General features: G+C 45.7%; 1 protein-coding gene across 1 annotated transcript in view; it reads left to right on the top strand.

Moving 5' to 3' along the window:
- LOC143344543 (uncharacterized) overlaps nt 1–25,117 on the top strand; it is a 331,445-nt gene that overhangs the window by 210,535 nt on the left and 95,793 nt on the right. The window contains 1 exon segment of the mRNA XM_076770680.1: nt 20,424–20,711. Coding sequence (XP_076626795.1) covers nt 20,424–20,711 — 288 coding nt within the window.

The following is a 25,117-nucleotide window of genomic DNA, read 5'->3' as shown; positions in this document are numbered from 1 at the left end:
TCTTTGGACGATGAACCTTTTGTGAACGCAAACGTTACGTTTCCGAACGAACCGACACGATGCTCCCATTGTTTCGCAGACTGAATAGAGATAGGATATCTCGGCGAAGGAACGACGTTCAGCTACGCTCTTCTAGCTTCGATTCACCCACGATGTCGTGATCTCGTTTAACCCTTCGTCGACGTTGACAAAGTCGCGCGAACCTAAATCTAACCGGATAAACGAACCTCAAGAGGCCTCTAGCCAATTTAAAAAATATGAAAATTTTATCAATTCGTAATGTCTTCTTGCGTTTAGTGATCGAATTTGTTTTCTCGATTTATGAATTTCCACCATCGAACCCTCCGTTAGGGGTTGCTCCTAGTCGCTGTACGAGATTCTAATCAGGACGATACCAGCGTCAGATACCGCCGTAGAGTTATTCAAATTTTATTCGCGAATGGCAAATAAAAATTTTGTTATCGAACTCGAGATAGTAAAATCCTCGCGTGACCCTCCGCGATCCAGCGCTTCTCAACCTGTGTTCGTTTTATATATCGAAAACCTCCGACTCTGTTTCTCGTAATTTATGGCGTGCATTTCCGTTTCTGTGCCCAGCGTCGCGGAGAATCGCAGGTGTGACGAAATTTTTCCGGAAGCTCCCTTTAAACGCTTCTGTTTTCTTGATTTATGAATTTCCTGGCCACGATAATTTCGTTCCTCCTCGGACCCGGTTGCGTAAATTTCCGTTCCCTTTCTCGCGTTCTCCCGTTCTTGTTGTTTCGTCTCGCGAGGAGATCTCGTAGGCTCGCTGGAGCACGTTTCCCCCGCTCGCGGGTAACTTCCAAACGGAGTCGAAAGTTCCAAATCGGATAAGGGGCTCCGGGGACGCGAGAAAGAGGCGTATTCACCGACGTATTACGCCCCTGAGATTCCACCGTCGACGGAATTCCATTCCCCGTCGTCGTTTCGACGAGTGAATTGCCGATACCGTGTCGCCTGGAATTACGTAACGACGGTCCTGCGCGACGTACACGATCTTCCAGAATATTTCACCCTTAAACTAACCGAGAATAAAATTCTCCCGTTCGCGATCTCTTTAATAAAACTTACGAATCTCTCAGCTCCGAGATTTCTATCGTTTCTAATCGATCTCCAATGGTTCCTGCTAATTATCTATTTATTTTTCCCACGCCAACAGTGTTATTTACCCCCGATTTTTGTGCAATTCGGCCATCTTTTCTCGACCTTGACACGCGAGCCCTAGCAGTTGAAATTAGGGATTGTTCTTGAGAATTTAGAGCACGCGTCTATTTACAATATCGACGAGACGAGGGCCGTTTCGTCCTAAGTGATTGGCCAATCCCCGAACCTCGATTAATTCGCCAACGATTCCTCCCGAGCGAAACTACCGTTTCAGCGTGTCCCTGCTTTTACGATCGATCAGCATTTCCGCGTCCGGGAATAAAGCAACTACGGGAACGCTGTGCGACCTACGCAACAAAATAGCGCCCCTGAACCGTCCACCGTCAGGGGAGGATTCGAAAAGGGTCCATTTTCAAGGGGGAGGCACCAGAACTTTTACACGCGAACGATAATTCATTCAACCGAGCGCCCGTGGCTCTCAGTCGTTCGTTTACAGTACTCTTTGCAACTGTGTTCGCGGTAGAGGGGTGCAGAAATCGGGTGTCTCTACTTTTGAGTAAGCCTAAGTCGATCAAGTGAAATTTAACGTTTATTCGTTCCTTCAGCTGCTACACAAAGAAAACAAATCCACTCGTATGCTCCTAATTCAATAGAAGCGTCAGCATTTGATGTTCAGCTAAGTTCCATTATGTTTCTCTATAAAATAACTGTCCTTTTGTTTGGTTGCAAGCATCCAAACCTTATTATTTAATTTAAACGTTACGTTACATTTGAGCTATTAAAAATCTTGCTTTACACTGATCAAACGAGTTTGTCCAGACGCACCTCCAGACGCCATCCGATTGGTCGATCGCGTCGCTCCAATCAGGAGCTAGGGCCTCTCGTGAGCCTGCACGTAGAGACAGTCTGCACGGACAGAATCGTTTAAACCGTGCATCAGTGTTAATTGTGGCAAAAAGCAACAGTGTCTTACTCGTCAGCGTTCAGAAGTTCTTTTTCACGGGTAACTACGATTCTTTTAAGCACAAATATATTTTTACAACGCGTAGAAAGTGAACGTGATTTTTTATAGTAATCAGGGGGATTTCCGTTTGAATCGGTGAAGAAGTTCGAGGGTAAAGAGGAACTCGGAGGTTAGGCAAATCTTTCCGTAATGGCGCGCAACGACTCTCGTTCGTCCCGAACCGAACCCTCGTTAGCTAAGCCTGTTGTTATGGTAAGAGGGTCGTACGCGTTCGCAGGATGTCACAGGGGTTGGTATTGTCCCTGCAGGCGAGCATTTTTATTTTCCGCTCGAGGAGAAAGCGCGAGCGCTCTTTACGCGCGCCGACCCCGGCACAATGCGACGCGGAGTAATTTCAAAATGGTTCCGTAGGGGGTCAGAACTGCTAAAGAAACGCCTCGACTTTGGAATTTCCGGGCTCTCGAAGACGTCTTCGTGGAAAATGTCAGGGGAAACGCGGGGCACACGTTGTTTTATTTCACTTCGAAACTCGGCCAACGCGTTGTTTTTGCTTTGGGTTGATGGATTTATTTACGCGCCGAAATTATCTGTGGTCGATTCGTGTTCCTGGTGCATCGTTTTCCCCCCCGATCGCATGATCGCTGCGAATTAACGCGCGCACCCTGTACTCGCTACCCCTCGAGGGTTCGCGTATACCGGGTGTCGTGCAACACGCGATGCGTCGTTTAGAGACTCGAGTCGAATCGTTGCACGTCGACATCTGGAGAACGACTCGAAATTCAACGTTCGAATCCCCGAATAATCAAACTCGATGGTATCTCGTGTTTTTCGCGCGCGTATCTCGCGATAATTCGTATCAGCTTTGGGAGAGATTGTCGTCTCGTCGAAAGAAAATTACAAAAGTCTCCCGTGGCGTTTGATTTCAGTCCAAGACAATTTTGCAATTTCGTTTGAAATACAGAGACACGGCGCGAATAAAGGTGAACTGAAATGGCTTCGATCCTTTATTTCGTTGGATTTTCGCCGGGAATCGAATTCGATTAGCGATACCCGGCCACCGTTCCCGACAAACGAACCGACCGGCCAGAACTTTTAATTACTTGTTTGCGTTATCCGGTCGAACAACGAACGGGTTCGAAGTCGAGTTTAATTTTCGGTGGACGATTCTTCCGCGCGCCCTTTGTCCACTCGGTGGAGCTTTCTTTCCTCGTTTTTTTCCACCCCCTGAACGACGGGTTAACGAGAAAACTTGGAGCCTTTGTCGAATATTCACTGTTACCGCGAGGACATAATAAACATCCGGGGGGGAGGGAACTTTTAGAGCCTTTATCGAGTTCGATAACTCTGTAGTTTGTTCCTCGACGACTCGAAATTTCGTTGGTTTTGTTGCAAGTAAGTGTCCAGTGAGTCACATAATTCTGACGAAATTTCTTTTATTTTTTTTGATTATCAATTGCTGGAACGTACAATCTCGAATTTAAAAAATCGAAGTCTGCTCGAAGTATTAAATATAATTTGAACAGTCGAGGAAAATTGAGAATTGACCCAGCAAAGTATCCCCTATCGAAACGTTATTCTACTCGCGCGGATCCAACGTCGATTTCAGCGTCGGGATTAGACAAAGAGGGGCACTCCGAGCACCTCAATGGATCACTTATTCAACAAAAGAGGAGAGATTCCGGCTTCCAATTCCGATCCAATAGTCCCAATAAACGATTCCTTCGTTCTTTTCGCAAATTCTGCAAGCCTGCTCCGTGCACTTATTACAGAATACCCGAGGGAAATTCGTATTTCCAAGATGCAAGATTGTCCATGTCGTACGGGCTGTTCCTACAGCTGCAAGATTTCGAAATCTTCGTTTGCACCGGCTGATTCATCGAGATACAAATCAAATCCGAACAAAAGGCTCGTTGGGCGACGACGACCGATAAGATTCGCTCGTTTCACCGCGGGGAAAGACTTTGAACGGAACTTTGAACGAAAAAGCAAAGAAAAGCAGAACCAGAATCGTTCCAATATTATATTTGAATGTCGCCATTGGAATATTGTTAGATAAGCAACTTTTTCGACGTCCATAGATCCCAGTAAATAATTATCAAATATTCTTGTTGTCCTCTGTCTCTTGAAATCGATAGTTTTTCCAATTTTCCAGTTCGATGTTTCCCCATAGATTAATTTTCTGAAATTCGTATGCATTGACTCTGAAATTATTTTCCAGTATATTTGAATGAAGAAATTTGTTTTTAATGCCCTCGGGTATATGTAAATTGTCTTCCATCTCGCTACCATCCGCTGGTAAATTATCTTTATCGAACCCAGTTTCTCCCATTCGCGATATTTTTCTTTGCGTCGATTTCGAAAACGTCGTGTTTACTTTCGTCGGAAAATATCGTGTGTTATTCGAAAACTTTTTTCTACCGCGTTGGTCTCGCGAGCGGCGAAACTTTATTTTAAAAAATCAAATATTCGAACAATATTTCGCTGGTAAAATATTCGAGTCGCCGAAGCGTTCGAGCATTCGAACGCGGAAAAATTGAACGATTTGCCCGGCCTTAAAGGGTGGAACAGACCCGTTCGATCGGAAATAAAATTTCATTCGGGTTGTTCGTGCGGATTTTCGAAGGCGAGACGAGATTTTTCAATTTCCTGCCACGGCGTCGCGATCTCTCGTTTCTGTTTCGTTCGCCGGGAGACGGAGTCCTCATTTCCGGATGCATCCGCGAAGATAGTTTGTCCACAGCAGTCGGAATTCATTTGCAGCAACAGCAAATTAATCGAATTCAGCGAAATACAGAAGAAAATATTTCGTAATTTTATATACGATCCTCTCATTGGTCTGTAAAGCTATTTTTATTTTCTGTTCAATTATTTTCAACAGAAATAATAGTTTATTTATATAGAAAATAATTATAGATTTTAATTTTTGATACACAATTAGTACAATAAAAACCTTGGCTTATTCTACAAATTCACGCGAGCATCGTGCTTCAATTAGGAGCACGAAGAAGGGAAATTATAGGTAGTTAGTATTTATTTTGGACTCGAAATTGTTTGGTCGTCGCTATTGTCTCCGTAAACATTGAAACTTTCACCATGGTTGTACTTCTATATACTAAATAAAAAGAAATAAATGGTCCGTGCATATCGACGCATAAAATCGACCGGGGAGAGTAAGATTTACTTAAATTTAATTCGAAATTACTGTACAACGAATATAGGCCGCAGAAACCGTGTCGACTAAGCGACGCGTTGCGTGGGCGTGTAAATCGGAAGTTCAGCGATCGAATCCCGGTTATATATTGAACTGAATTTCCGATTTACAAGCCACACGCAACACGTCGCCATCGAGGTTTCCACGACCATAATCAGGGTCTCGTCGTTGGGTATTCGATCGATTATATGTTTTAAACGAAGTATCCAAAGATCGTTAAAATCAAAATAGTACATCAAATCCTCAACTAGATACAGTATTATATTCTCCCCTGAAGATAGCGATTAAAATAGCGATGATAGAAGATAGCCCTCGACAGTGACACCCAGAAGGGGAAGAGCAACCGATTAAGAGCGAAGGCACGGTGATCTCGATGCTCGTGAGCGTTGCTATCGCCAAAGTCGATTATTTTTGGCCCCGCGATGCGTGTCTTGGAATCAATACCGTCTGGAGAAGATAAGGATGCTCTTCGACGAGGGTGGCTGTCGCAGAGGATGCGGCGAGGGTGACTCGAACGAGCTTGCGCGCTGCGTGAGATGGAGGGACAAGGTGGCGAACACAGGGAGGAACGAGTCGAAGGGAAGCTGCCGGTTGGGTAAATAGAGTAGAAAGGAATAGAGTGGAGCAAATAGACAGACTGAAGAGCGAACGGCGGAGGCGTAAAGGGGAGCAGAACGTAGAGAAAGAAGAGAGTCGACGGAAAATAAAATAAATAAACAGGGTAAAGGACGAGTGGCGCGAAAGCTGCCTTAAATTATTGTCCGAGAACTGGATCGATTCAACGCGATATTAACGCTTATTAACAATCTGCCATCGGCCACGTATAGTATTTTATCGTTTTCTGGGAACGACTCTAATGTCCTAAGTGGGTGCTCAATTTGCTTGCGAGTGCAGCAACAGTTCCCAGTAAATAATTCCAAGAAAAATTCCGCGATAAGGTTTAATCCGTTGAACGAGCCGAAATAATTTCAGCTCCCCGGCTCCGTATTCCAGGATTATCGTCGTTCCCCCTAAGACTGTTATTGCCTCACCCCGCGGAAAATAGAAACAGCAAATGCCCCCATGTTCTTGGTACTAGCTCCAGAGTACACGTTTTTAGCAAACTAACGAAGTTGCGATCAGTAATTGACGAGGCGAGGCCGGTGACAGGCAACTTTGCGCCCTGTTTGCAACTCGATCGACTCGAAAACCTTGTCTGGAAACATTAGACGGCAGTCTAACCCCTTCGTTAACGAGCTGGAAAAAATTAATCCTCAGGATTGGATGATAAAGAAAATAAATCCAGATAGGAGTCCCGAATTCTAACATTTCTCTGCCAATTATTTTATACTGGAAAACAGTGACAGAGATTTTTTAGCGGCCTTCGATGGAAATCACAACCGCGCGCCATGTTGACTAGTTAATTGAAGCATTCGCTGTCGACCTCGTGTAACATCGTAGAACGTACTGCGGACTCCAGGCGACCTCTGATAAATTGCATTCTACTTTCGATGTTAATCCGAAAGCCTGGAGTATAATTCACGCTGTGATCCATCGGCGTGGAACGATTCTGTACAGTCGCGACGCTAGAAAACAATAATATTCAGGTGTTTCTTCGTCGGACGCGTCAGTTAGGATGCGACGTACGTTTCGAACATGCTACTATATTAATGGGACGCGTTTCCATCAGGATATACGGTTCACACGACTGTTAATTATTTTAATTTGATTTTTTAAGTAGAACAGATGCACGTGAATACATTCGTCGGTCTAGGATTCATAGGCCGCGCTCAAAGGGTTAATGTCGCATTAATATATAAATTTTCGTTCAGTGGTAACTGTATATTAGGTGTACGTCGCATCGTAATAAACGTTTTTAACGAAGAAACATCACCGAGGCATTAATTAACCTAATCGTCGTTGTTCGCGCTGTAACTTAACCCTCTGTTGCATAATGCGCTCGAGCGGACGACGAAAACAGCGCGCGTTAAATTAATCCGTAAAGTTCCCGCAGGATTTCGCCGAAAGGAAATCAATCTTTTCCACTTTGCGTGAAGTTGAAAAACTTCCGGCGAGATCTCGGGGTAAAGCATTAAAATTTAAATACCGGTGGTTTCAACTTCGCCCGACCGGACGAACATAATTGTCCGAACGATGGCCGCCAAAGGAAGCGGAATTATTCTCGGAACTTTATTGTCGCGGTTCCCGTAACTTCCCGTGCGACTGCGCGGGGGATCCTCGAGGCGTAAAAATAAGAGAACGACTCGCCCTGGGTGACGGAATACGAATTACGCAGGGGGTGGGTGTTCGTGTCGCCCCTCGCGACGTCGGGAAGAAACTTATTCGTGAACACGTAACAATGATTAATGCGGGTTATTTCTAACGCAACGACTTACGCTACCGCGAAGGAACCAACGCGTGCTCGGTGGACGAGCTCGGAGATGGATATAGCAGCCTCATAAATATACGATGCGCGTCTCATTGACGGATATGCAGCCTCGCTCGTGTTCGATGAAAAAATAATCTCGTCGGCGGTCGTCCTCGTACCAGCGAAGCCAAAGACCGCGTTAATGAACGCGGAAAGACTCCTCGAACGTTGGAATAGTAATCTCTGAACCGCGTACCGTCATCTCGGATGCAAATTAACTATTTTAACCCGTCGTCGGTGCTCGAATGTCTCGGAAATTAGCAATTTCTTGATAAGGATGTACCTTGAGCAGGGTAGTTTTATATTTCTTTTGCTCTGTTTAAGAGAACACGTTACGTTCGACAGATTGTCAATTATCGAATTAAGAATCGTCGAGAATTATTTCGTGCAATGTCGCAGACACGCAGTCGGTGCGTTAAAGAAAGGAAATTTACTTTGAAATGCACCGTCTGGGTACACAAAAAAGCTATCAGTGTCTTATTATGTCCCTTTCGAAGCTACGCGACTTCAGTAACAGTTTCGTCCATTATTCAAATTAGCGAGAATATTAATCCCTTCGATATCGAGCTTCGAACGCTGGTCACGCGCGTTGCGGAAATCCGGTAGTCGCGTTTATTGAACATATTCGTCGAATGCCGCACGTGCGAATATTAACGAAAGGTTTCTAGCGAAACGCGGCGTATATTTAACTTGGTTCCATTTCTAGTCGATACATCTGCGAGATTCCTCGAAGAAATCTCGATCCACGCGAAAGACACGGTGAAATTTTTAGCGATTAGAAGTTGTAACGAGTTGCAATGAAATGTTTCTCTGTAAAACAACTGTTATTGCTTGCTTACAAGCATCCAAACGTGTTATTTCTCGATAATTAACTAATTTTTCTGAGGTTCCAAGCGCCGGTCACCGGTGACCACCGTGAATTGCAGTCGATTTGTCGACGGTCGCGCGTAGTTTTCGGGTTGTGCGCGACGCTGGTTGTTCGGTGAGGGAGCTTTCTTTCCGAAAAACGTCGGAACCGATCCGTGGAGTTGTAATGGCGATCACGACTCCGCGCGGGCCAGGGTAGCGGCCTTCCACGACGGAAATAAAGTCACGTTCCAGAGGAGAAATACGAGCGACCCATGCTGAATTCACTTGTCGTTGCCACATGCGTCGCTACTGGATGCCCACGCATAGGCGAGCCACGAACAGTTCCTCGAACGCGATGGCCGCGGTTTCGAACCGCCAGAAAGGGAACTCTGGGGCTAATAGACCGGCGAATGAATAAATAAACGGCTTCGATATTGCTTTTCTGGCTCGATGGACTCTGAAAACCACGTTTACGCCTGGTCGTGGAACCAAACTGGCTCCCACGTTTGCGATATTTATCGCAGATTAAACGTTCTATCAGCGTGAAATTTGTCCAAGACCGTCGACTTTTAATTTAAACGCCAATATCTCGAGGAGTGTCTTAAGCTCTTTTAATCGAGAAGCTATCCGATTGTTTTAGAAAGTGGTAGCCCGTGGGGGAAAGATCAGGGGAATTACTTTTCCGAAGCAAGATGGAGCGTACTGTTTCGAAAAGCTGCGACGTCGCCGGGTCTTTGTCGCTTCCGGTTAGAAACACGAGGCTTCCGACGCAGGTTGTCTCGTGGTATCAAATGCTCTTGGTCTCCACGAGTGCACGAGTTACTCGTGTGATGTAGCTTAATTGGTTCATCCTATATATAGGGTGGTTCTAGAATCTGGGACGCGCTATGGGTGCCATCTGAATGCAATTAGAAAGGAACAGGAGGAGACAGAGCCGACAAATACGTTCCACTATCGAAGTTACACGGACCTTAATTTCTTTATTATTAAAAAGAATAAACACGTCGGAGTTTGTTCTTAGATGTTCCTTAAACCTAGGATTTTTTGGGATCTCAAATTATCCGTTGCTTTATCGTTACGGTGTGTCGTAAACGACTCCAGAAGTGCTGAACTCGACAAAAGTTGTTCTTGAAGAGCAAAAAGTAACATTTCGAGAGCTACCGTTCCTTTATTATTTCAATCTGGAGTTAAATGATGCTCGAAGGATATCCACCGTGACAGGCAATTGCGTTCGAAGGAAACGGTGCAACTTCTTCATAGTGGATACTGAAAATCTCCTTGTTTTCTCATCAACCGTGTACCAGGAATGTACTCGCGCGCAGGTGACGCATTGTACCGAGCGTTGCGAGTTCGTGCAGATGTCTGAAACGATCCCAGAAGTCGTTTACCACTGGCCAAAGAAAACTTCCATCGTGACAAGCAATTTCCTTCGCAGAAGGAAGTGAATCTTCCTCGTAGTATTATGAGATTCCCAAGGGAAAGAACTCGCGGAACACCGAGAAGAGAAAGAGATACTTTGTAGTGCGAGGCAAGAAGATCCGTGGGAACCTCGTAACACTTGCAATATTTCCATTTATTATTCGACTATTAATAACTGTTGCCATTAAATTTAAAATACCTTCGAGCAGAGAAAGAATCAATCCTCAAAGACGGCGTTGCCCCTTCACTGTGCACCAAAATGGCCGGCCGCAAGAAATTGAGGTATTCTCGAGTAACGGAAGAGAAATTAGAACGTTTCGAAAGCGTGTTCCACGTGTTTTCGTTCACGACTGCCATTCCGACCTGTTCTCGGATCGATCATGGCGGCCTCGCGCGTTAAATACACTTTTCCAAAGTCCCCGGGGACCCAGACCACAGAACCCCGGGCGTAGAAAGGGGCGGCTCTCCCCTGGACGTGGGGGAGGGCCGATCCCACGTAACCCAGGAACCCGTCGATGGTAAAGTCTGGTCAATTGGTGTGAACGTACTCTCTGCGAACGCGTCCATTCTGACTCTCGGGGCTTGGGAAGAGCCCCTTTAGAAACGTTCCACTGGCAGCGGGCCATCCATTAATACGAATTAGAGTATTTAACTCGACGGGACGAGGAGACCCGATGAACGAGGAAGAGACGGAGATCTAACGACCGAGGAAACCGAGGGGGGGCAGAAGGAACGAGAATGGAAACGGTCGAACTCCGCGGAAACAAATTGCTCGAATCGCGACGATACGAAATTCTCCTACGATTTCAGAATGTTCACTTCTTCTCTTTCGCGTATAATTCGCGAACGGAGCTGGATAGTCGATACGAGCGCGTAAACAAATTACGTCGAGCAAATAATGGCTGTCTAACGGCGATGTTGCAACGTTACGTGTTTATTCAACGTTTCCTCTTCAGAAACAACACGGTTCAATCTACGCGGAAATTTCGTGTGAACAGAAAAGGAACAGTGGTCAGCGGGGAATTTTGCAAAATCATCTCAATGTGCTGATAATGGAATCGAAGCCACTAAGTTTCATTTATGATATAATTTAATGTTCCCGGGAACGTCGAATGCGCGATTGAAAATGGTAGGGGCCACCAGAGGGGTCGAGATCGAGGCGGATTGGCGAATTGTTAAATAATAACGGCGATTTCGTCGCGAACGAACGACGGATCCCGCAATCGGTTGAATGGGAAACGTCGAGGCAAATTCGAGCACGGTCCGCGCGTCCTATTGAGTAATATGACGGAATTGCAGCTCGTTGCAATCATTAAGCTCTTCGCCCGCCGGCTGTAATTTATTTCGCTGTCTAATAAAAGTCGCTCGTCGCGGAATCCCCGATAGGATTGCACCGGCGATCGCGCCGGGAGAATTACGCTTATTCCTCTCTGTGTCGTTATTTTCAATTCCTCTTTACGATCGCGAACTTGATCAAACGTTACGTACACCCGATACTTTACTTTCCTTCGACGCCTTTTACGGCTCTCCCCTAACGTTTACTTTCCCCCGAGCGTCGGGGATTTACGGCCGCGAACGGTACCCGATATATCACGATCTCGATATTTCGCCTTTCGTTAAGAAATCGCTGACGAAACAAATATTTTTGTTCCTTCGAAAGGGTTCGATATTAGATTACGGGACACGACGAGATTTTCGGGTGCTCTGGGGACAGGGGAATGGCAAGCTTTCAGCAACGAGGAAGTGGGACGTCGAGGCTCGCGAAGGGTTGAAGAGAAATTCTCTGATTTCATTTTCGAAACCTGGAAGCGTAGAGACGATGCACCAGGTGATTATGGAAAAGATTCCCAAAGCATCGCACAACCTTCTAATACCATCGCAAGGACTTTACGATCATTTCAATGGTCGATGCTACATTTTGGCATAGAAATGTCGCCATTCGGATAACACAGATGATGCTGGAGCTTATTTTGGAGCACGATCCGGAGGATATCTAAATACTCGGGGCCCAGAGGTACGCATTAGCATTCGCGACCTATGCTAGCCCCCCGGTACGTATCCACCGTGGCATATTGCGCTTATAATTGCGCGCTCATTTTCGTCTCCAGATTCAGCGGCTCAGACAATAAGCGGCTTAGGTATCTTTCTATGATGCCTGTTCTGTCCCTCCCCCACTTGCGTGTCTCCACCCTCTGGCTGTCCCTTTCGCTCTTCCCGCCTCCGACTCTCCGGGGTCGTCCGCTATTGATTCCAGGTTTATTCTTGGCGACCCCGTCGCTTTGCTGTCGTCAAAACATCGAGAGCGAGGGACGGGGTGGCTGCGTCGCGTTTAAGACTTTAACACTCGACGAGAGGCGCATTGTCGGGAAAGTTTATCCCTGTGTCGACACCGCCAGGAACATGGCGATCGAGCACGAGGAGGTTCCGCTAGGTGCTGGAGGATATTAATATCCGAGGAATTTCGGTATGGCGGGACGTGTGGATGCTCTGGAATTTAGACAGGTGGTCTTCAGATGGTGATTAGGGTACTTCGAACGTGAGCATCCATGTTGGAGAACCGATCTTGCATGAGAACAGGAGGATTCTGTACGGGGGGAGGGAAGGGGGGTACCATTAGATACTTAGGACCTGGCTTAGGTACTTGATAACGTAGGTTAAGCTGCAGTAAAATTCAAATATACCTACATATGGAGTGATAAACACGAGGAGTTGGACCATTATTATGGGGCTTTTCTCACTTCACGGTGTTAAGGAACAACATTTTTAATATTGTTAGAATTTTTGCATATTCTTCATTAAAATACGCGTTGTTTGCATTTTGAAACATTAAAATCCTCCAATCCGTTCGTGAGTTATGACGTTTTAAACATACGCATGCAATTTCAGGGGAATCATTCGTGTCTCTGGTCAGACATTGCATTTTCGGTAAAGAATTTTTTTTCTAAAAAACGCGTAGGATTTCGGGGATAAGTGTATTCACCAAAAATGATTATAATTGACCCCTGCAGCCGAATATAATTTTTCCAGAACGATTTGAAAATTTTCAATTTCGTCGAAAAATTTGTCCATCTTCCTGAATTTTTTTCTCGAAAGTGGTTAGAATTTCGGGGGTATGTCTATTGACCAAAAATGATTGTAATCGACCCTTCAACTAAAAATAATTTTTTCAGAACGATTTGAAAATTTTTTTTTCGTCGAAAAATTTAGGCACCTACCCCCTGTCGATTTTTCTTAAACATTCCTTTTTCATTTTTAGTAATTTTACTTGACACCCTACAGAAAAGTTGTCTAATACTTTTTTGTAGGTACCCATGAGCTCTACTTCAGAAAAAAGTTTCACTGAAATATATTCACTATTGTAGGAATTATGGCAGTTTGAAAATTGGACCAGTTTTATGGGGTTTTTCTAACTTTACGGGGTCAAGAAACAACTTTTCGAATATTTTTATAATTTGTACATATTCTCCATCAAAATACGCGTAGTTTGCTTTTTTAAACATTAAAATCCGTCAATCCGTTCGGAAGTTATAATGTTTTAAAGATTCGCATCAAATTTCGGAGTAGCATTTCTAGCCTCATATTAGGTTTTCCGTAAGGAATTCTTTTCTCGAAAGTGGTTAGGATTTCGGGGGTATGTATATTGACCAAAAATACTTGTAATCGACCCCTGCAACTAAAAATAATTTTTCCAGAACGATTTGAAAATTTTCAATTTCGTCGAAAAATTTGTCCATCTTCTTGAATTTTTTTCTCGAAAATGCGTAGGATATCGGGGTTATGTCTAATGACCAAAAATAGTTGTAATCGACCCCCGCAGCTAAGAATAATTTTTTTAGAACGATTTGAAATCTTTTTTTTTCGCCGAAAAATCTAGGCACCTACCCCCTGTCGATTTTTCTTAAAAATTAGATTTTGATTTCTAGTAATTTTACTTGACACCCTACAGAAAAGTTGTCTAATACTTTTTTGTAGGTACCCATGAGTTCTACTTCGGAAAAAAGTTTCATTGAAATATATTCACTATTGTAGGAGTTATGACTGTTTGAAAATTGGACCACTTTTATGGGGTTTTTCTCGTTTTGCGGGGTCAAGAATCAACTTTTCGGATATTTTTGCGATTTGTACATATTCTCCATCAAAATACGCGTAGTTTGCTTTTTTAAACATTAAAATCGTCCAATCCGTTCGGAAGTTATAATGTTTTAAAGATTCGCATCAAATTTCGGAGTAGCATTTCTAGCCTCATATTAGGTTTTTGGTAAGGAATTTTTTTCTCGAAAGTGGTTAGGATTTCGGGGGTATGTCTATTGACCAAAAATGATTGTTATCGACCCCCGCAACTAGAAACAATTTTTTTTAAATGATTTGAAACTTTTCAATTTTGCCGAAAAATGTCTGCACCTATTTTTTGATTTTTAATAAACAAAACCATGGTTAATGTATCTTGAATCCTAATTTTATTGCAAGAATGTCGTCTTCCATCGTTCCAAAGGCACTTAACTCTTTTCTAGCGACCTGTGGATCCCTTGGATCTTCGATATATCGATATCTTTCTGTATTCAGAATCTTTAAAGTGAAGTCAACATTCTTAATGATAAAACCAACGTTCCTCCAAGTACACGGGTCACACCCGCGAACCACGATTTCAACAGTCGAAACCCGATCTATAAGAGGCTGAGGTACGGTGCAATAGAGGAAATTCCTTCCGGGACCACTTTTCCGCGATCCGAGCACTACATTTAGCGTGCATGCGCGGCGGCGCAACCTCGAATCACGACCTTCGCGCACAGTAAACGCAATATCGGTTCCCGCGTTATTGAACATGATAGACGTTCACGCCACCCTCCTGCCTCCCCGTCTTTATAGTCGGCGCAGATCGTAACGCGAATTTGCATGTGCCGTTAGTCCGTCGGACAGACGAAGGTCCTCGCTGGCGGAATAAATTTCCCTTTCCTCGCTGGCAGCCCGTTCCGCGGGCATTAATAAATTAGCATTACAAGCACGCGCTAAATTTCCATCTAACGACCCGCTTAATGGGTCCGGTGACTTGTTACTTACACCGTGTTTCAGCAATTAAACGTAGCACGATAAAGCGTGATCCGGGATATTGAATTCACCCTTAGAAACGTCAGTTGCACAATCTCGTGACACGTGATCGCGAGCTCCTCCGCCTTGTTACCTCTCAAAGAAAAATTGTACATCCGGGTGTACCGTTAAGGCACAAAGCCTCTAGTGTTTTTCAGTTTTTCAAACAAAGCACGCTGTAAAATCAGTTTCGAGAACCCGCGTTGTCGCGGGGAATTTTTAAAGGATTACCAGTTAGGTTCCGGACGCTAGCGCGCCTCGCAGACGAACGTTGCAATTAACGCTTCTTTACTCCGATGCTTCGAAGCGGCCACGCTGCGTTCCGTAATTGCAATTCAAAGAGGTGATTACTTGTCACTCGCGTTGCTTCTATTAACGTTGTCTGCGTCGGATGGTAATTGAGCCATTACAAGGCCACGTATCGGCGCAAATAAAACACGCGATGCTAATAGCGGCCAGTGAGCTAAAACAGAGAACCGTGACCAAATCGCCGAGACACCGTGTATTCTGGACGCTTCTTGTGCACGATACTCCTCTGATGCTCGTCTGAATATCTACAAAACCACCAAATACTCAATAATAAATCGTGGACGCTCGTAGCACGCTGGACACCACTCGTTCCCTCCGATCACCGACGTTCAGCTGCATTGGTCGCGTCTAGTTACAGGATGGGTTACCGCCTCCGGAGAAAAAAAAATCCGATTGCATCATAGGGGTTGTTCCAGGCATTCAGAAATTAAAGGATCCCTCCTGGAAGGGATTTGGCATAATTTCCAGAATGTGCCCTTTCAGTTGCTTAAACTACAACTTCTCAGGTACTAATAACAGTACCAGCGAGAGTTAGTTGGATGGTGGTCGAATCGAACCCCAAGAGAGCGGTTGAGGGGGAGTAGTTCTCTTTCTTCGGAGCTTAATTTCTGCGGTTTGTTCGTATTAGTTATTCGACTCGCGTCGTCCCGACGCCTTGGGATGCGACGCCCCCACCCGGTCGGGGTTGAGGCGTCCTCATTGTGTCGCGGGCGACGTACAAGGATGACAAGGTGACTCCTATCGCAATATTGATAGTGCAAGGCGCTGGGGAACCGGGTGAGGCTGCGCCCCCGGGAGCTTTTCAATGCCCGAGATCCGAAGACGTAGATCTCTGGACGTGTCTCGATGCTTAAGTGCTTCGATAGTACCTTTGGACACCTCGACGTCATATATTTCTGCACCTAGCCAATGGGGAGTTCTCGATATTACACGCTTGGTAGGAAGGAGACTATAGGCGTTACGGTTATAGAAGCTTATAAGTATAGACTATAGGCACCCGTAAAGTGTCGTGGAGCTTATAAGTATCCAGGCCAGAGGCCTATAACCCGACCTAAAGGTCATGAACGTGTTCTATCGGGGGTTACTGAACTGGGGATAAAAGGAACTCTGCTCGACTCCAGCGCGATGTGAGGACCCCTGGACCCCCTTCTGTGTCACCCCTGGGTTAAGGAGTTTAAGCTCTGTTGCTAGAAACACCTTGATTGCTAGGAGCCTGAGTGCCTGGGAAAGATGGACGTGAACCCTAATTCTAGACATCCCAGTTGCTGAGTACTCCGCACGCGCGGATACTTTAATGAGTTACTATTTGAGGAAGAAGGATCGAGCGGGGGAGGCGCCTTTTATCGTTCGCGTCCGGCGGTACTCGTCCACCGTGAACGACTCGACATGAAAGGGGACGCTAAAAAGAGGCGTGCCCTCGCACGAACAGGCAAACGCACCGATGAAAACACGCAATAAGGATCCGTTTACTATCTGAGGCTAACGCGGTACGGTGAAAGTAGTCTTTCGAGAAGCTGCGATTCTCGTTAAGAGAGAAGTGATAGACGCGTAGGGGTCGCTGTAACGACGAATGGTTTCACTTCCGGTCGACCAGTAGTTCCCACATGACCACTGTAAGCAAACAAATGGTGATTTTCAATATGAAAACCGACGTCGTTGCGTCACCAGGTGTTAGTATCGCGTTACTGCTGCGTCACAACAACGTCAGCAGTACGTCAATACAGTGGTCATTTCCCATGGCGATCGCGAATTGCCTCGACGTCGGGCAGTCCCTCCAGCGTTCGTCCCATCTACCATGATCTGGTGGTCCAAGCTCACTCGGTAAGGGGGTCCCTGCAATATCCGCGCCTCGGTCGATAACGCATCGCCGTGTACAATAACGAATCAGTTGGCTCGGGAGGAGAATTAATGGTATATGCAACGCGTCTCGTTTTTTCTCGGTTCCTGATGGTACGACAGAGAAACGCGAGTACCAGGGCACGTAATTGCACGGGGGTTCTAACGCTCTTAGGCTCTGAACGATCCTGGGAGGACTCATGCTCCGAAAGGATCATAATTCCAAAAAGGTTTTAGAAATTTCGAAGCCCCCAACGTTCTAGGTATGAATAGAGTCCTAAACGAGGGTACAAGGGTCTCGTGACCCATTTGTTAAGGAATGCCTCCTTACTGGCGCTTCAGATCCTCACTTTGTCGCATCGAAAGAATTCCTTCGATTCTCGGAGAGGCTGCGTTTACGCTCGACCCTTGTCCCCCCGTTTCGCACGCAATAACCATAAGCTCCAACTACGTGGACGCGGTCTGGTGCTCCCGGAGGAGAATGGACCCTTGTATAGTTCTCGCGGACGGTTCCAGCGATCTCCGCGGCGCAAAAAGCCGGACGTGGGACCGTTGAACCGCTTATTAGACGCAGAGTTTCCACGAGGATCCGCGAACGTTCGTATCGCGGCTCGATAACGACGTCCGCGTGTTATTTTTCGTCGTAGAACCCTCGTATTCGCGGTACCCGATAAAAAGTTCCCGTTAACGGGCGCTCCTCGAGACGATACTCGCCGATAAAAAGTTCCTCCTTTATCGCCGCCGCGGACGGTGCAATTAAATTCGAGCACTACGTTATTAAAATCAGAGGGGGACGCCAAATTGCCAGGTTCGCGCGCGGGTTCCGTGGTCCTTCGAGCGCCATTATTCCCAGGGAACAATAAAGGGGTTGGCAAGAAAGTGGGTTAACCCGATGACACACTGCACCGTGGGCAATTAGGTCGCGGGGATCGCGTCCATCCCCTTTATTACGTCTCCTTTGCGGATAGAGCCGCTCTTCCGCGAGATAAGAACGCGAGGAAAGAATCACCGCGATTCTTCGGGGTCGATTCCCGCGCGTTCATCGCGACCCTTTCAACAGCGGATCTCCGCGGCTCTTCATTCTTCGTGCCTCTCAGCATCCAGGGAGCCTCCCTTTCCGACCATTGTCTGCGCCTCCCTTTTCCCTCGCCTTTTATTTTCCTTCGTCCAGCTCGTTAGGCCCTTCTCGCCTATGCTGCAGACCACTTCGCGGAACTCATCGAGACGCGTTGCTTTCAGTCTGAAGCGTCGAGAAGCAATTTCTTGATCTCCGTCGCTGTTAACCCTTCTCTGTATTCGTAATTATTTTATTAGTTTCCCTGTTTCCTTTGGAATTCCAAACGGGGATGTGGAAAGATCCAAAATGAAAGATATCCCGTAAATAGTAAATAGTAAATGGTTGGTTCGATCGATGCAACCCGGCGGAATAGAGTTTTCGACAAAAAAGAAAGATGGCCGCGGGGGGGGGGGGCATGTAACAAATGGTTTCTGGGGAACTTAGTACCTCCGGAGGCACGCAGACCAGGGTATTTCGGAACAATCTCGTAAGACGAGCGGACTGGACAAACCATCTGTAACCTGTCTCGCGGGAGTTATGTCCGTGCTGTTTGTTTCTATTGTGGTTGCCAGAGAAATCGGTTCCATTTGCAGACCTTAAGGGCTACGGAATACTATCTGCATTCGTAACGCCTTTCCTCGCGGCTCGACATCGCCGAGATCCTCCAGGTTGCATAATCGCGTTCGCGTTGTATCATTTTTCTAGACGAGGTCGACGCAAAGAGGATAGATCCTCCATTGTTCGTGGCGATTCGATAGATTCGAACTATGTTATATCTTTTTCTGAGTTTTGGGACGTCTCAATCGAGGCGTTGAATAACTCTGTGGATGGGAAGGAAGCTTTCACTCTAGATTGCCGTGTACCCGAATAAACGTATTGTCAGTTTTCGACAATAATCCATTATTCTGCCCCCCCGTTCCTGGATCGTCATTTCGCGAATGAAAACATCCATGAAAGTTCGCTCGGCCGTCGTGCACGCAATTTATGCCGGGCTTAAATAATCTCTGAATAGAGCTTTCAACTGATTGCTACATATTCTCCCCGCATAGAACGGCATCTGCTTGGGTAATAATTAATTTCAGAGAACTGGGCCACGATCGATGCTTCAGAGATCAGAAACGGTCTCATCGATCGCTGGAACCCCCCGGAGGAACGGTCATCCCCCGTAATAGTTTCCTTCGAATGGTTTTCCCGTCTCCCTAACCCGACGCCCGTGCTTTCTTTTATCGAACAGCAAACAAAACGGGGCATTTCTAGCATGTCGCTAATCGCTGCGCGTGCAACACGCAAAATGATTTGCGGCTTGTCCGCGGCATCCACTTTTAATGCCAGCCATCGAGCCTATTTACCGTTCGCGTTGCGAAGAATGCATACGGGCACAAATCATCGTCTCGTCGCATTTAAAATGCAAAAATAAAGCGTTGTTTGGGTCGGCCAGATGGAATATTTATTTGAATTTTACTCGTGCGAGGGCCGGGTCAGAGCTATTTAAAGCGCACTCGCGAGCCTCTTGTGTGGCCGATACGACGTCTAGGTACCACCGTAGGAATCCAATATCTACCAGACACTCAGGCATCTGGAAACTCTGATACCTAGGTGCTCCTAACCCTCCTACTCGTTTTACTGATTGAACAACGAGACTCTGACTGACAGGGTCCTCTGGTACCTTTGAACGACATTGTCTACTTCGTGGATTCTTGCAACGAGTCCTCGTTTTTTGGTATATTAAATCATATCAACGTCATGGTCAACTATTGGTTCTCTTCTGGATTATTATATGGGTTAACTGGATGTACCCTCTCGAGGGAACACAACGATATTATTGTTTTAAAGTTATTATAAGGGTAGAATGTAAGAAAATGATATGTTTACTTGGATATTTAGTAAGTGTTTGAGTTAATAGTTACTTGGTCGAAGAAAAGTCTCCGAGTGCAAAGGGTTAAATAAGAATAATTGTAAGGAACAGGTACCACTTGCAATTCGAGCAAGAAGAGGAAGACCAAAGTCACGGAAGTTGATGGATGTTCCTAGAGTGCAATCTGTTTTTTTAGCGCAACATTGATAGTTTTATGCTTGTTTTAAGAAAACTGCCTCGGTGGTCGAAATCTCAGAATGGCCAAGTGGAAGTGCATCGACTAAACAGAGTTCTTTCTGCTTGCAGCACATGGTGCAGACAGGAATGGCTGCGCCCTACGGTGGGGGTGTCTTCCCCCCGCCGGTGAATGGCGTAGCGGGCGTCGTGGGGGCGGCTGGAGCAGCCGGTGAAGTGAAACCACCACCGCCAGTCCAGGTCAAAGAAGACAACAGCGGCGCGCCCCAGCAGCCACCGCCCAGCGGGCCCCAGGTGCCACCGCCAGCAGGTGCCCCACACCAAACAGCTCCCGGTGCCCCCACCGCGGCCAGTTTTAGTCCCCCACCGCCTCCAAACGGCGTGGACCAACAGGCCATCGTGAGTTATCCTTTCATCACCATTTTTATTTCTCTTACCTAGCATTAAGACTAGTTGGAAATTACTCAGTGTCGTTGGGGGGGTGTCTTTTGCACAGAAACTGTCGTCGATGGTACTAAGAAATGCTCCCGGTATAATCGAAGCAAAAATTCATGAATCAATCAAGGGGGTAGTAGAACGTAATCTTTCGATGGGATTTTTTGGGGGGAAGGGTGAAGTATTTTTGTATCAAGTTTCAACGCACATATTTAGATCTATACTTGAAGAATATCCACAATTTTTACACGTACAAAAATATTCAATATCTTAGAAGTTATGGTAGTCTTCATGGTCCGAGGACATTTCAGAAAATGATATTTAAAAAATACCACATATATGAGTGACGGAACTTTTAACAGTGAAACTGAAGCAATTGATTCTTAAGTTGAAATTTTAACGAGGTTAGGAAGGTAACTATTGCTACAACTTTCAAGTTGTGTAGTTCACAATTGTCTAAAATCAAAGTTTCGGTCTCGTAAACAGTTTTATGAATAGGAAGACTGATCCTAACTAAAGCCAACGTTCTTATTTCCCTGGTATCTTCGAGTACAATTGACAATAACTAAATTCCCAGAAGCGATCAATGATTAAATAAGCTTCTCAGGAATCATCTTCCATTAAAAAATCGAGAATAAAAACGATCGAAGTTTCATGTAATCTTTGCAAGTCCGCAAAATTGTAGGTCGAAGTGTGCCGTTTTAAGACCGCAATCGTCCATAGGAACGCGTTCGCGAGCTTTCAGAGAACTCGAAACCCCATCAGAGTCCTCGTGACGAAAGATCTACATTGCGGGGGCTGTGTCAACCAACCCGAGTGCCAGGAATTAACAAGCCGGGAGTGTCCCCGTGGCGCTGACTCTGGTCCCCGGAATTCGTCCGTCTACTAAATTGAATTAACGAACGGAATTACTTTAATTAGCACGGTTAATTAGGTGGCTTTATGAGTCGTTGTAATTGCCGCGCCGTAGACCTCGTCGACGAGTTATCGCCGCTGTTATATCAGCGCCGGGCTCGAATAAATCTGAATTGTTCGCGCGCGAGGATGTTCGGGGTTTGTCCGGGCGTATCGAGAGGGGATGAAAAAAGGCGAAAACGGCGGAGAATTTGTTTCAACGACGATGATTTTCCGCGGGGAACAAACTACACGGAAAGAATTCACGCGCGTCTGGCTCGATAAAGCCGTCTCTGAAATCGCTCTGCTTCTCTGTTTGCATTTTCGCGGCCGCGTTTGATACAGTGCCACTAGGTTCGCTAGCTTCTCGTATTTTAAATCTCTTTCGAAATTTTTTAGTCGCGTTTTAAGCATCGCAAATGATTCGATTTTCACTGTTGCGCCCCTTTTGATAGCGTCAGACCTTCCATTGGTATTGGATAATTGTTAATGATATAGATACAGCTGAGGAAACCCCCAATTTCAAGTTAAGACGATGAAGTTTACTAATTCCTGAAGAATTTGAGAAACAGTGAACTTATTACTTTGTTTGATCAAGTTACGATTGTACAATGTTCTTGCACCCCTTTTGATAGCGTCAGACCTTCCATTGGTACTGGATAATTGTTAATATTATAGATACAACTGAGGAAAATCCCAATTTCAAGTTAAGACGATAGAGTTTACTAATTCCTGAGGAATCTGAGACCAAAAACAGTGAACTTATTACTTTATTTGACCAAGTTACAATTGAACAATGTTCTTGCACCCCTTTTGATAGCATCAGACCTTCCATTGGTACTGGATAATTGTTAATAATATAGATACAACTGAGGAAATCCTAGCTTCAAGTTAAGACGATAGAGTTTACTAATTCCTGAAGAATTTGAGAAACAGTGAACCGATTACTTTGTTTGACCAAGTTACGATTGTACAATGTTCTTGCACCCCTTTTGATAGCATCAGACCTTCCATTGGTACTGGATAATTGTTAATAATATAGATAAAGCTGAGAAAACCCCCAATTTCAAGTTAAGACGATAGAGTTTACTAATTCCTGAGGGATCTGAGACCAAAAACAGTGAACTTATTACTTTGTTTGTCCAAGTTACGGTTGTACAATGTTCTTGCGCCCCTTTTGATAGCATCAGGCCTTCCAAGGTCTCTGTTTTTGGCTTCTCAGGTAATCTCACTCGAACGTGATTAGGGATCATGGATCTCTCGTCCGAGGAAAATCAGCCGCGAGTTTTCCATCGCGTCGGTAACTTTCGTTAGAAATTCCGTGGGAGGGGCGTGGCGACTGTGAAGGACGAGCAGTCGCGCGATTTGGTCACGAACGACGACGGACAAGGACGCGCCATCAAAGTAGCTATCGACTGCAGTTTCGGTACACCGATTCGAGTGGCCAATCAGCGTCCCGTGACCTCGGTTTTACGGGGTCGAGTTCCGTCGCTGCATCCGCCGGAAGACGGTCTCCGTGTGCTCTCTCGTTCCCCTCGACGAGAAGTGCAGAATGTCGACGAACCGGGTTTACACGGTCTAGTTTCAAACAGAACACTCATTCTCCGTTTTTCGGTCGTCCTTTCTCAAAGAAAGGATATCGTGCTCCATAAAATATCGAAAAGTCATCGAAATCTGAAAATTCAGCAACTCTTAATTGTCCATAGCGTCCCATCTTGCCCCCCTCTAGATAATTTAAGATCCACTAATTTTTCAGTCGCCCCTAACATTTTTTTTTATTCTCAACCAGTCTGCCGTTGTGGCCACGATTCAGAGAACGTTTCGCGAGACGATGGTGTCTAATTAACCCCGCCAGGAGACCGCGTTTCGGACACGGTTGAACCGAGCGTGAAGAGTTTCGAACAATGTCGCGGTTCCGGGCGGCGTGGTTGCTTTGTCCGCAGCTCGTCTGGTCAATTAACCAGTCCCGGTTAGTCAGCGGCTCGTAAACCTGCAGGCGCAGTTCGTCCAGGTCGCTTTGCACACGCGAAATTATCCCCAACGCACGCGGTTTATCCTTCCACGGTATTCTCGATACCGCAAGACGCGTGGAAACCGGTCGCTTTAAAGTTACAATCGAGTTTTATTCGTCGAGGGGTCTTTGGAAATCGTAGAACTCGAGACTTCGAGGGTTCGTTTCGCCACTGGGGGTAGTTCGCGAGACCTACTTGAAAACTCGTATGGTCGAAATTTAGTATGGAACCGGAGAATTTCGCAAGGAATCTGATAGGAGATTGGCAGACCTTTAGATATCTGCGTTGGAACTTGAGGAGCACTTTGAAATTTACCGTGGAACTTGGGGGACCTTTAGGAATCTACTTGGAAGATAACAGGCCTGAGACTGCCATTTTGAAACTCGCTAAACCTGATGGAATCTATCGTGAAGCTACCACGCGAGGTCGAATGTATGAGAAATTCATTTTGAAAGTCGTAGACGCGATCAAACTTTGCAACCAAAAGAGCAAAAGTGATTTGGCGACTGGCGAGACTCTTGGAAGTCTACTGCGCGAACGGATGGGTTTCGTAGTCACCCTCTTTGGGGGGCTGAAAGACTTAAGAAATTGATTTTAAAATTCGCAGATGTCTCGGAAACCTGCTTTGTATCTCCAGAGTTTGATAGGAGTCTACTAAAACGCTTATGGAATTAATTCTGAAATTTCCAGAGGTCTCAGAAAATGCTTTCGGAACTTACTTCGAAAGTGGAAGTCCCAAGGGAGCGATTTTGAAACTCGAAGAACCCTTAGAGCGTTTCTTTGGGACTTTGAAGACTCGAGAAATTTATTTTGGTACTCGTAGAAGTTCAGTTTGATTTTAGAAGAACTAAGTCGATTTCCAAGCTCTCAGGGGTGTTCTTTGAGTCCCTTTGGAATCGAATGATCTGAAAAATCTATTTCGAAACTAGGTTTTAGAAGATCGTCTTGGGATTGCAAACTCTGGAGAGGGTGTGGTTCTGGACGAATCCATCGGGACCTGCAGTTTATGGAAATCTAGCATGAATCTAGGACGTCTCACAGGGAATTTCGAGGGTCGAATTCTCGGGATTATGAATTCCACCAGAATCTGTCTTCCAGCTTCCGCTAAAACCTGCTTTGAAATTTAAATGGTGGTTAAAGCTTGAGGAGCACTCGAGGATTCGCTTTGTGCTTGCAGAAATTTCAAGATCAAGTTTCAAATTTCCCCCAGGAAACTTCGATACCGTTTCCCCGGACAATGGGCCGATTTTAACGACCTTCGAGCGCTCGTTTTCGTCCAGCTACGCCTCCCGGAAGCGGATCGAGCGGTCCTCGAATTGGATTGCTTCCGCGCAGAGGCCGCGAATTAAAAGTTCCCTTTCAGCCGCGGCTCTCGTCTTGCGTCGCGTCGTTCTTTGACGTCGAAGCGGAACCTCAGACAGACCCGGTTTTCATCGAGGCTCGAGTGCGTTCCGGGAAAGTTCG

Source organism: Colletes latitarsis, chromosome 8 (assembly GCF_051014445.1).
Source record: "Colletes latitarsis isolate SP2378_abdomen chromosome 8, iyColLati1, whole genome shotgun sequence".
NCBI classification, from domain to species: Eukaryota; Metazoa; Arthropoda; class Insecta; order Hymenoptera; family Colletidae; genus Colletes; species Colletes latitarsis.
Note: the sequence above shows the minus strand (reverse complement) of the source record. Positions and strands in the feature narration are given on the sequence as shown.